The sequence below is a fragment of the Eriocheir sinensis genome, chromosome 19, assembly GCF_024679095.1.
Source record: "Eriocheir sinensis breed Jianghai 21 chromosome 19, ASM2467909v1, whole genome shotgun sequence".
In the NCBI taxonomy this organism is placed as follows: domain Eukaryota; kingdom Metazoa; phylum Arthropoda; class Malacostraca; order Decapoda; family Varunidae; genus Eriocheir; species Eriocheir sinensis.
Genome location: NC_066527.1, coordinates 3,329,077 through 3,341,127, shown reverse-complemented (window position 1 = coordinate 3,341,127; position 12,051 = coordinate 3,329,077). Strand labels below are relative to the sequence as shown.

At 43.0% G+C, this 12,051-nt stretch overlaps 1 protein-coding gene across 1 annotated transcript; it reads right to left on the bottom strand.

Moving 5' to 3' along the window:
• Positions 1-1,432: 1,432 nt before the first annotated feature.
• LOC127000524 (cuticle protein 7-like) lies at positions 1,433-5,407 on the bottom strand. Its single transcript, XM_050864260.1, has 3 exons — positions 5,266-5,407; positions 3,241-3,495; positions 1,433-1,970 (listed from the first exon to the last, which is right to left on the bottom strand). The coding sequence occupies exons 1-3, from the start codon at positions 5,275-5,277 to the stop codon at positions 1,557-1,559; spliced, it is 681 nt and encodes a 226-aa protein (XP_050720217.1). The 5' UTR covers positions 5,278-5,407; the 3' UTR covers positions 1,433-1,556.
• Positions 5,408-12,051: the final 6,644 nt, after the last annotated feature.

Sequence of the window (12,051 nt, the reverse complement as noted above, 5' to 3'; positions counted from 1 at the left end):
GATTGGGGAAAGGGGAGGGGCTTATACGCCTCATTAACGTGTCTAGAGTGTGTTTTTGTTAGGTGGTTCAAAAAGGAAGTGCGACGAGGAGAAAGTGATTTGAACGGAGTGTTAAGGAGTGATCTGAAGGTGGCGAGGGTGGCGGAAGTGAGGGAGGGAAAGGAAGGCGTGAAGAGGAGGACCTTGTGTCGTGTGTGTGTGTGTGTGTGTGTGTGTGTGTGTGTGTGTGTGTGTGTGTTGATGATAGTAATACCTTAAATGATAATGATAATGACGATAATGATATTTTTTCGCTTTCTACATTCTACCCTTCTTTTTTTCCTCTTTTCTCTTTTTGTATTGCGTTTAAATTTCCCTCATGTTGTTTTCTTTATTCCTGTTTTCTTTATTCATGATTACTATATTTTTCTCTGTTTTTCCTTTCTTCCTTCCTTCCTTTCTTGCTTCCTTCCTTCCTTTCTTCCTTCCTTCTTTCTTTCCTTACTTTCGTCTTTTCTTCCTATCTTCCTCCTCCACCACGAGCTTTACTGATTGCTATTTTTCCTTCTTTCTGTCTTTGCTTCCACCATTCCTTCCTTCCTCCTCTCTCTTTCCTTCATTCCTCTTCTCCTTTCCTTTCTTCTCCTCTTCTCTCCTCTCCATATTTGCTGTGCTGATTTCTATTTTGCCTACTCTCTGTTCTTCCTATCTACCTTCTTTCCTTTTTCCATCCTCTTCTTCCTTCTCCTCCTCCTCCTCCTTGTCTCACTCTTCTTCCACACGTCCTTACTTTTTGCTGGTTTTCCTCCTTTATGTCCATGTCTCCTTCTTTTTTCCTTCCTCCTTTTTCCTTCTTCTCCTCCCCCTTTTCTCTCTCCCTCCTCCTTCACCCGTATACTTTACCTGGGTCTGCTCCAATTAACGCTACCTGGACCCGATTAGGAAAGCTGGATCCATTATGTGTGTGAACGGGGCGTGAGGCGTGGGAGGGGCGCGGGATACTGGTGGTGGCGTGGTGATGAATGGTGGTGGTGGTGGTGGTGGTGGTGAAGGGTGGTGGCGGTGGTGGTGAAGGGTGGTGGCGGTGGTGGTGAAGGGTGGTGGCGGTGGTGGTGAAGGGTGTTGAAGTGGATGTTATGGTTCTGTATAGTTAAGTTAGTTAATAATTTCATCTTCTACTGAAACTTCTACTGCAACTACTACTACTACTATATACTACTACTACTACTACTACTATACTATTACTACTACTACTACTACTACTACTACTACTACTACTACTACTACTACTACTACTACTACTACTACTACTGCTACTGCTACTACTACTACTACTACTGCTACTACTACTACTTCTTTTTCCATTTTGAGTCATTTCTATCACACACACACAAAGGTCAGACTACAATGAAAAAAACAAAGAAAAATAACGAAAAAGGAAAGAAAACCATCATTCGGCGTGGATCCACGTTATATAATTTGCATGTGTTCGTTAATTAAATACAGGTATGTACATGGCAGGTGAGGCTCGCGTCCCGGGGGGGTCGGGGGGTCGTAGGGGTCATGGTGGGGGGCTCTTAGTGGTAGGATGGGGCAGGGGTGTAGGACGGGGCTGGGGAGTAGGCGGGAGCTGGGGAGTGGCCGTAGGAAGGAGCTGGGGTGTAGGATGGGGCTGGGGAGTGGCCGTAGGAAGGAGCTGGGGTGTAGGATGGGGCTGGGGAGTGGCCGTAGGATGGGGCGGGGGCGTGGCCGTAGGAAGGCTGGTGTCCGTATTCCTGTGCTGGGTACTGCGCCTCGCCCTCGTAGGTGACCTCGGCCACGTAGCCGGAGTCGCCGTTCACGTAGTAGGTGACGGTCTGGAGGCGGCCGTCGGGCAGCAGCACGCTGTAGGAGCCCTGGGTGTCGTAGCCGTCGCGGGTCTCTTGGGCGCCGAAGTCAACGCCGGTATAGTCGTCCTTCACGACGTACTGGCTGTTGTACTGCGGGTGGGCCTGTGGGGGGGGGGGGGGTGGGAGAGAGAGAGGATTGAGAGAAGGGAGGGGAGGGGTAGGGAGGATGTGATCAGAGTGGAAAAAACTAGGTTAATACAGACGTCTCGACTTATTATCGCTAGCTCAAGCAAAAAGTACCAAATATAATTAGCAAAATAACTAAAGAATAAAGAAAGGGAGCAAAAAGGCAGGTCTACTGAACAGGAAGGTTGGCTAGCTTCGGCAGTGCTTAGTAAAGTTTGTGAAGTGCTTAGTGAAAGCGAAATAAGGATAAAATAAAGGTTACTTGCTACATACTAAGACTGACTCGAGTGTTTACAGATGTTAATGAAGTGATCAGTTTTGTAATTAGTGAAGTGAAAGCGAGGTGATGAAGTAAGAGTTGCTTGCTGCAGAAGACGGACACGATCGAATACCGAAGTGAATGAAGTGATTAGTGAAGTGAAAGCAAAATAATGGTCAAACAGGGAGGCTCGCTTCATACTAAGACTGACACGGGTAATTACAGAGGTTAATGAAGAGAAAGTGAGAGGATTAGACACCTTGATAAACGGAACGTGAAGTGATTAAACAAGTCATTGGAGTGAGATTGAGGTGAGTAGAGAAAGTGAAGAAAACTGAACAGTCAGAATGATACATTTTGCTACGATAAATGGAAGCAGGAAAAGGCAAAACAAGAAGTGGATAAAAAGAAAAACGCAAAATCCTGCTCTAACAAACAAACAAACAAACAAAATTAAGGGAGACGCCAAAAGCCAAAATATTGCCAAATGCGCGTTGAAACCTCCCTCCCAAAAGAGTTTAAGTCGTAGGAAGGAAAGTTGCCCCAGAATTTACCAGAGAACGAGATGAAAGAGTGGAGATAACGCTTAACCCCTGCATTAGAAAGTTGGACAGCCTAACTTGAGAGGAAAGGAGGGATGGAAGCATGCCGGAACGAAAGAATGAAGACACTGCTTAACTTTTTGCGCCAGGAAGTTGGACAGCATAAGAATACGCTTGAGTAGTAAGTAGTTCATAAAATATTAGGAGGACTGATAAAAGTAAAAAAAAAGTAAAAGAAATAATAATAAATGTAAAAAAGATAAAGGATAAAAACAATATGTACGCTTGGAGTTGCCTTTTGTGTCTTCTGTGATAGGTGCAGAAAACAAGAGAGAAAAAAAATACAGTAACAAAGAAGAAAGAGAAAAGGTGAAAGACAAGTACCATTGACCATTTACTTAAAAGAACACTAAGGAAGAAATAAAAAGCAATACAAGACACTTACATCAGGATACTGCTCGTGGGTGCCATAGGAGGGGGCGGGGGCGTGGTAGGAGGGGGCGGGGGCGTGGTAGGACGGAGCTGGGGTATGGTAGGAGGGGGCGGGGGCGTGGTAGGATGGGGCGGGGGCGTGGTAGGATGGGGCGGGGGCGTGGTAGGAAGGAGCGGGGGTGTGGTAGGATGGGGTAGGGTGGGGGTCCCCGTAGGAGGTGGAGGGGCGGGCGAGGGCGACGGCCACAAGGGAGAGGAGGAACACGACCTGGAGGAAGAGAAAAAAACATTAATACTCGAACTGTATTTTTTTTATATCAATGGAAACGGTTGAATGGGATGAAAGAGGAGATACAGGAAGATACGGATAGGGAGGAAGGGGAAGAGGGAAAGAGATAGGAAGGAAGAGGAAGCAAGGAAGAGAAGATACAGGAAGAAAAGATACATATGGAAAGGAAGGGGAAGAGAGGAGGAGATGGGGAGGAAGGGGAAGAAGAGGAAGCAAAGAAAGGAAAGATACATAGAGAGAAGATACAGGAAGAGAAGATACGGATAGGGAGGAAGGGGAAGAGAGGAGACGATGGGAAGGAAGGAGATGAAGAGGAAGGATACAGAGAAGATACAGAGGGTGAGGAAGGGCAAGAGGAGGAAGATACAAAGAAGATACAGATGGGGAGGAAGGGAAAGAGGGAAGGAGATGGGAAGGAAGGAAAGGCAGTAGACGAAACAAAGAAAAGAAAGAAAAAGCAAAAGTACAAAAGAATGGGTGCTCGAAAGGGAGGTCAGTATTGGGTTACTATAAATGCGAGATAGCTTTGTCAGTATTCCCAACTTTCCCTTATTTACAAATGTCGCTACGTAGCCAATTTTCTCAAACATTACAGGTCTTACACACCCACATTTGGTAAGGCTTTCGCAGAGGTTGTTGTGTTGATATTTCCATGGGTAGTTTTATGAGGTTAGCGATAGTATGACAAGGCTTTATCTGTCATCATTACAGTGTAGGAAGTAACTCAAGGACCAAAAAGATAAAAAAAGAATGTTCCTGAAAGAGAATATAGAAATGAGTGGCCGGAGTAGAGGTCAAATTTGTACCATGAATGTGAAAAAAACACCCGTGAGAACTCGATTAACCTCCTTCATGGCTTTTGGAAATAATTGTTGTGACAGCTCAAAGCGTCTGATAATACGGACCTGATTAACAACCCAAGATTCAACAGTTAGTTATTCGCCTACGTTGAGTTCCATATACTACACTTCCAATTCATTTTCTCTGGACATACTTGCGGCAGACTATTACTGACAGAGAATGCTCATATGCCTCATGTATCCATCAACCCGTAAAAGCGGTTCATAGAAAGCTCGTCTTCAGGAAAGGGGTCTAGTGACTGATACTTTTGTAACTAATCTTAAGGGAATAGCCGAGGAAGAGAGAGAGCTTGTAATACTGCCACTAGGAACAGACAAAAGGGGAACTGATTGGAATAATACTTAAAAAAAATATATATAAAAAAAGATGAAGGAATATAAATAGATAGATATAGATAGAGAGATAGATAGGTATACAGATGTAGATAGATAGTTAGATAGACTTACAAATAAATAAACAGATAGATAGATGGATGGATAAATAGATAGATAGATAAATAGAAAGAAAATATAACATAAAAAAGATAGACAAATAATGGAAACGGAGGATAGATAAATAGAGATAGATAGATTGATTGACAGATAGATAAATAGAAATAAAATAACATAGACAAAAAAACAGGCAAATAAAAAAGGGGAAAAAAATAACATGTAGACTAATCATACACCACCACCATCACCACCACCACTACCATCACCATCACCACCACCATCACCACCACTACCATCACCACCACCACTACCATCACCACCACCATCACCACCACCACTACCATCACCACCACTACCATCACCACCACTACCATCACCACCACCACTACCATCATCACCACTTCATCACTACCACTTCATCACCACTTCACCACCACCTGCAGGAGCTATGCCTCACCTTTGCTGCCATGACGAAGGGGCTGACGGGACTGACGGATCCATGTTGGGCCTGTCACGTTATATACCTCCAAACACCACCACCATCACCACCACCACCACCACCACCACCACCACTAACCCACCCACCCACCTATCTAGATAATGAGACATGCCTTCACTCTTCTACCTCCTCCTCCTCCTCCTCCTCCTCCTCCTCCTTCTTCACCAGCACTAGTTCACCCTTCTATCCTCCTCTCTCTCTCTCTCTCTAGTTTCCTCCATCCCTCCTCCTCTTCCTCCTCCTCCACCCACGTTTCTCCTCCCTCACCTTTCCTCCACCTTTTCCCCATCTTTCCCTCCAATCACACGCCTTCTCTAAGACACCACCTCCTCCTTCTCTTCCCCCCCCCCCCCCATAACCACGCCCGCGCAACTGAAGGCCGGAAGAAAAAAAAAAGAAAGAAAATAACGTAGCCATACACATCAACGTCATCACAATAGCAACATCAATTTCCTTAACCTTAGAAAATGAGAGGCGTAGACCGAGGAAGGGGGAGGGAGGGAGGGGGAAGGGGGAAGAAAGGAAGCGTCAAGGTAGTGTGGTCTATGACGAGGAAGAGGAGGAGGAGGAGGAGGAGGAGGGAGGGGAGGAAGAGGCAAACAAGAGGGAAAGTGAAGAAGAAGAGAAAAGGGAAAGAGGAAAAAGCGAGAGGGGAAGGAGGAGCGAAGAGAAGGGAAAGAAAAGAAAGAGACGAGTAGGGAAAGGAAAAGGCGAAGGAGGGAAAGGAAGGCAAAGAAAGAAGGGGAGGGAGAGAGAGGAAGACGTGCGAAGGAAGGAGAATAGAGAAGAAAGAGGAAGAGAGTCGAAAGATGAAAGAGAAGAAGAGGGAGGAGAGGGAGGATGAAGGGAGAGAAAGAAGAGGAAAATGAGGGAGGAGAAGGGAGGGGAGGAATGAGTGAAGGGAGGTAAAGGAGGGAAAGGAAAAGGAAAAAGAGGGAAAGGAGAAATTGAAGAGTCAAATTGGAGGAACAGAGAAAGAGGGAGGAGAGAGAGATGAAGTAAAGGGAGAAGAACAGGGGAGGGATAGAGAAAATGAGAGGGGGAAGAGAGGGGAAAAAATAAGTATGGGATTCGGTGGCCTAGTGGTCAGCGTGTGGGCGTGGTGAGCCCTTGGACCTAGGATCGACTACCACCAAAACGCCGATTTTTCAAGTGATTCTATCCCTCCCCTGTTCTTCTCCCTTTACTCAATCTCTCTCCTCCCTCTTTCTCTGTTCCTCCCTTTTGCCTCTTCAAATTCTCCCTTCCCTCTTCTTCTTTTTCCTTTCCCTCTTTCACCTCCCATCACTCATTCCTCCCCTCCCTTCTCTTCCCTCATTTTCCTCTTCTTTCTCTCCCTTCGCCTTTCCCTCCTCCCTCTTCTTTTCTTCCATCTTTCGACTCTCTTCCTCTTTCTTCCCTCTTCTCCTTCCTTCCCACCTCTTCCTCTTTCTCCCTCCCCTTCTTTTTTTGCCTTCCTTTCCCTCCTCCATCCCCTCTCACTTTTTCCACTCTCCCTTCTCTCTTCTTCTTCACTTTCCCTCTTCTTCCCCTCCCACATGCTGGCCGGATCTTCAACCAGCCCTAACTTCAGCGACATCGTTCAAGAGGAGCACCGAGGGGCAGCAAGGGCCAAGCAAGGGTCATATATCACGGCCGTCCAAGAGGCCCCTCAAGAGAGCCTACCAGCGGGGAGAGAAAAGGACTAAAGGAAAAAGCAAGAGGAGAAGATAAAGAAAGGAGAAGGGGAGAAAGGGAGAGAAGAAGTAAAAGGAAAAGGGAGAAGGGGAGAGAAGGGAAGAGAGATAGAGAATGCGTAAAGGACAAAGCAGGGGAGGAATAGAGAAAGAGAGAGGGAGAGATAATCATAGAGAGAGGAGGAGGAGGAGGAGGAGGAGGAAGAGGAGGAGGAGGAATTGTGTATGTATTGTATGACGAAACTCCAATTTCTCTTATTATTGTTATTCTCCAGTCTTCCTTATTACTGTTATTCTCCACTTTTATCACTGTTTCTCGTATCCTCCACTTTTATCACTGTTACTCGTATCCTCCACTTTTATCACTGTTTCTCGTATCCTCCACTTTTATCACTGTTACTCGTATCCTCCACTTTTATCACTGTTACTCGTATCCTCCACTTTTATCACTGTTTCTCGTATCCTCCACTTTTATCACTGTTACTCGTATCCTCCACTTTTATCACTGTTACTCGTATCCTCCACTTTTATCACTGTTACTCGTATCCTCCACTTTTATCACTGTTACTCGTATCCTCCACTTTTATCACTGTTACTCGTATTCCCCACTTTTATCACTGTTACTCGTATTCCCCACTTTTATCACTGTTACTCGTATTCCCCACTTTTATCACTGTTACTCGTATCCTCCACTTTTATCACTGTTACTCGTATCCTCCACTTTTATCACTGTTACTCGTATCCTCCACTTTTATCACTGTTACTCGTATTCCCCACTTTTATCACTGTTACTCGTATCCTCCACTTTTATCACTGTTACTCGTATTCCCCACTTTTATCACTGTTACTCGTATCCTCCACTTTTATCACTGTTACTCGTATCCTCCACTTTTATCACTGTTTTTTCGTATCCTCCACTTTTATCACTGTTTCTCGTATCCTCCACTTTTATCACTGTTACTCGTATCCTCCACTTTTATCACTGTTACTCGTATCCTCCACTTTTATCACTGTTACTCGTATTCTCCACTTTTATCACTGTTTCTCGTATCCTCCACTTTTATCACTGTTTCTCGTATTCCCCACTTTTTCTCATTACTGTTATCCTCCTTTTTTATTAGTTTTGTATTTCTCTGTTTTTCTTATTCCTGTTATGCTCCATTTTCTCTTGTTTCTGTAATTCTCTTTTATAATTGTCATTCTCCACGTTATGTTAGTCTCCTTTTTGTTATTATTTTCTTAGTTTTCTCATTCTCCGCCTTTTCTTATATCATTCCACGCTTTATCTTATTAACGTTATTATCTTTTTTATCACCATTGTTTTCTCTTTCTTATCATTTTTTATTACTGTCATTTCCATTTTTACTTGTCACTCTTATTACTGTTATTCTGTTTTTATTTTTGTTATTTTCTACAATTTTTCATCGCTATTACTGGTCATTCTTATTTTTATCTCATTATTGTCATTCCCGTGTTTACCTTCGTCGTCGTTTGGGTGTTTCCTCCTCACGAACCACACTCTTGAAGGTCCTTGTGTTAATTTTTTGTTCTTCATTACGACTTATTTGGTCTCTCTCTCTCTCTCTCTCTCTCTCTCTCTCTCTCTCTCTCTCTCTCTCTCTCTCTCTCTCTCTTTATTTGGCTTCTCTGTACTGTTTGTTTTTAGTATATTTTTCTTTATTTTATTTAGCTTACCTTTTTTTCATTTATTATTTTTTCTGTTTTGTCTCTCCCTTTATTTGGCTTCTCTGTACTGGTTGTTTTTTCTAGTATTTTTTTTGTTTATTTTATCTTTTCATTTACTTATATCATCTGGGAGTCGTTACAAAGGCTTTAAGGTCGGTATTATAAGATACTTTCAGTTCTCACATCAGCTATTTTTAAAGGTCAAAGAGGGGGTCAGTCGGGTTCTAATGAGTGTTTCTTTAGGTTCATGGTACAGAAGGAGGGGCAAACTACCACCTGGGCCATAAAACTACTCCTGGAAATGCCCACAACTCCTACGAAAGCCTTGTCAAATATCGTCACCTTGGTAAACAAACCGCCTAAGTCATTATTTTCTACTTTACAGGAAAACATAAAAGAACTTTCACTATCTCATTTGTCTTTAAGATTTAGGCAGAAATGAAAAGGCCAATTCTAGAAAACTCAAACCCTGAATGACGAAGGCAACTATACAAAAATGAGCGTCACATGTAAAAAAAAAAATGTAGACAAAATCCTGGAAATCGCTGAAAAATGACTTGGGCAATTATTTTATGAGGGTGACGATATATGTTCTTGGGCGACGAAATCTTTAGCACTACGGCCCTAATTTTCCTCTGACAAACTTCAAGTGCACTCCTCTCTGTGGCTTTGACTTTCCCATGGCAAACTTTCCTTTTAAATAAATTCATACGTTTAAGGGGAGGGAAGTGAAGACGTAACTTGCGAGAATGTTTGATAGACAGGGAGATAGTCAGATAGTTAGATAGGTAGATAGACGGATAGATAGATAGATAAACAGATAGATAAAACAGGGGTCAGGCAGGGAGCAAGGGAGGACAGGAAGCAGGGTTTAGAGAGAGCAAGGGGAACAGATGGGGAAGACAGGGGGAGGGAAGGGAAGGGGAAATGAAACAGAATGGCAGGGAAAGGGAACGGGGAAGTGAAGGGGAAGAGAGAGGAAATAGGGAATGGCAAGGGAAGAGAAAGGGGGGGAAAAAGGGAGGTAAGAGGGAGTGGAAGTGAAGGAAGGGAGGAGAGGGAGGGAGAGTGGAAGAGGGAAAGGGAGGAGGAGGGTAAGAATTTAGGTATTTGGAGAAGGGTGGAGAAAGTGGGACGATGTGATGAGGGAGAGGAGGAGGAGGAGGTGGAAGAGGAGGGAAAGAAAGGAAAGTAGAGAGGTGAAGTGGAGGGATAATGGGAGAGTGGGAGGGAGGGGTGGAAGGAAAGGGAATGGTGGAAGAGTAGAGTGGATCAGGGTGGATAAGTAGATGGATAGAAAAAGAGAGAGGAAGAAAGATAAATGGTAAGAAGGAGGAGGTGGATGAGGAGGTGGAGGGGAGAAATGGGTATAAGAGCAAGGTAAAGGAGGAGGAGGGGGGAGGTAAACTGAGGTGGAGGAGGAGGAGTGGAGAGAAAAGTGGAACAGGTGGAGACAGAAATGAGGGGGCAAGTCTTTAAAGGAGTATTAAATGGAGAGAGGAAAGGTGGAGAGAGAAGTAAGAAAGTGGAGCAAAAGACGTAACATGAAGGGGGTGGAGTGGAGAGAGGAGTGATGTGGAGTTGGAGTGAGGGATGGAAAGAGGAATGAGTGAATGAGTAGATAAAATGATTAAAAGTATGGATTTAGGCGTAGGAAGGGAAAACAAGGAGGAGGAGGAGGAGATGGAGGAGAGGATAACGAAGAGAGATAGGAGAAGGGAGGATGACAGGGAATGGAGGAGAAGGTGGAGGATGAGTGGAAGTAAGAGTAATATAACTTTGGTGGATTAATAGCGAGGTGGAGTAATGGAGAATGAAGGAGGAAAGGTGAAGGATGAGAGGGAGAAGAAATAAAGTCGGAAAAAAGTGGAGTATGCGTGAAGAAGGAAATTGAAAGGCAGGGGAAGAAAGGAGAAGACCAGGGAAGGGTGGAGAATGCGGTGGACGAGTGGAAGTGATATCATATTTTGGGAAAGTGGAGAAATAGTGCACTGTGGAATATGTTGCAGAAAAAGAAGAAAAAAGAAAAGGAAAGGAGGGAAATAAAGGAGAAAAAGAAGAAATAAGGAAGAATGAACGAAACGTATATTGCATAGAAAGAAGAAAATGAGGAAAAGTGATGGAAAGGAAGAGGAGGAGAGAAGGAAGAGAGGGAGGGGAAGGAAGGAGAAGGCCAGGGAAGGGAGAAGGCGAAGAATGAGTGGAAATGATATAAAGTTTTGGGTGGATGGACGGGTGGATGAGTGGGTGTGGTTGACCTCCATTCATAGGAAGCGTAGGAGCTAAAACAGTGATACATCTTGCCTGGGGCGCTGAGAGTCCTTCCCCCTCCCATCCCAACACACACACACACGCACGCACACACTCTAATACGCCTCCATCTCAAAGGATTTCGTCAGAGCGTAACATTTTGGGATTCCTCTCTCTCTCTCTCTCTCTCTCTCTTTGCCCTTGTTTTTGTTTGTTTGTTTATTTTTCTCTGTCCTTGTGTTCATTTTTGTTCTTCATAATGACTGATTTTCTGTTTGTCTGTTTGTCTCTTCCTGAATCTCTCTACTGTATGTTTATTTATCTTATTTTATTGTATGTTATTTTATTTTCTATTGGTTTACTTTTACTCATATATATACTTCTATACATCTCTATATTTATCTGTTTATTTATTTATCTGTTTATCTATACTTATCTTCTTATGTACCTAATCTAACTTCCTTTGTACCTGTTTATCTATCTATCTAACTGTTTGCCTTTTTTTGGCCTTAATGTTTGTGTTTGTGTCTGTGTGTCTTTGTGTTTGTGTGTTCCTTTCTGTCTCTGTGAACTATTTTTCCTGTAGACTCGAACCGGTGCACGTCTTGGTTGTGGGTAGAGTGTGTTAGCCACTCCGCCACCAGATTGAGTATTAGCATGTTTGTATTGAAGACGAAGAAAAGGTAATTAGGGGAAAGTAATGTGCAAGGAAAAGAAGTGAAAGAAGGAAATTTTAATATATATATATATATATATATATATATATATATATATATATATATATATATATATATATATATATATATATATATATATATCTATATATATATATATACATAGACTTTTCCCTTTATCCTATTTTACTTAATAACTGTCTACCTTTCTTATTCCCTTTCTTTGCTGTATATATTTTTCTTAACCTTTTTTTCTTGTATACTTTTCCTTATTTTCTTTTCATGTTTTCGTTTTTCCTTTTTAAAATCCTCGCATCTTTGTTTTTGTTTTTTTTCCTTTCTTAGTACTTCTTTCTTTTCATTGCTTTGGCGTTCTTTTTTCTGATTGATTTTCTCTTCTTTCCATTATTTTCCTATTTTTCCATCCCTCTGTCTTCCTTCTTCATTTTGTCCTCTCC

Bases quoted from the DNA above. Each gene is read 5' to 3' on its own strand.
- LOC127000524 (XM_050864260.1), bottom strand. The intron at 1,971-3,240 runs GTAAGTGTCTTG...CCCCCCCCACAG, and splicing joins CCCACGAGCAGTATCCTGAT to GCCCACCCGCAGTACAACAG.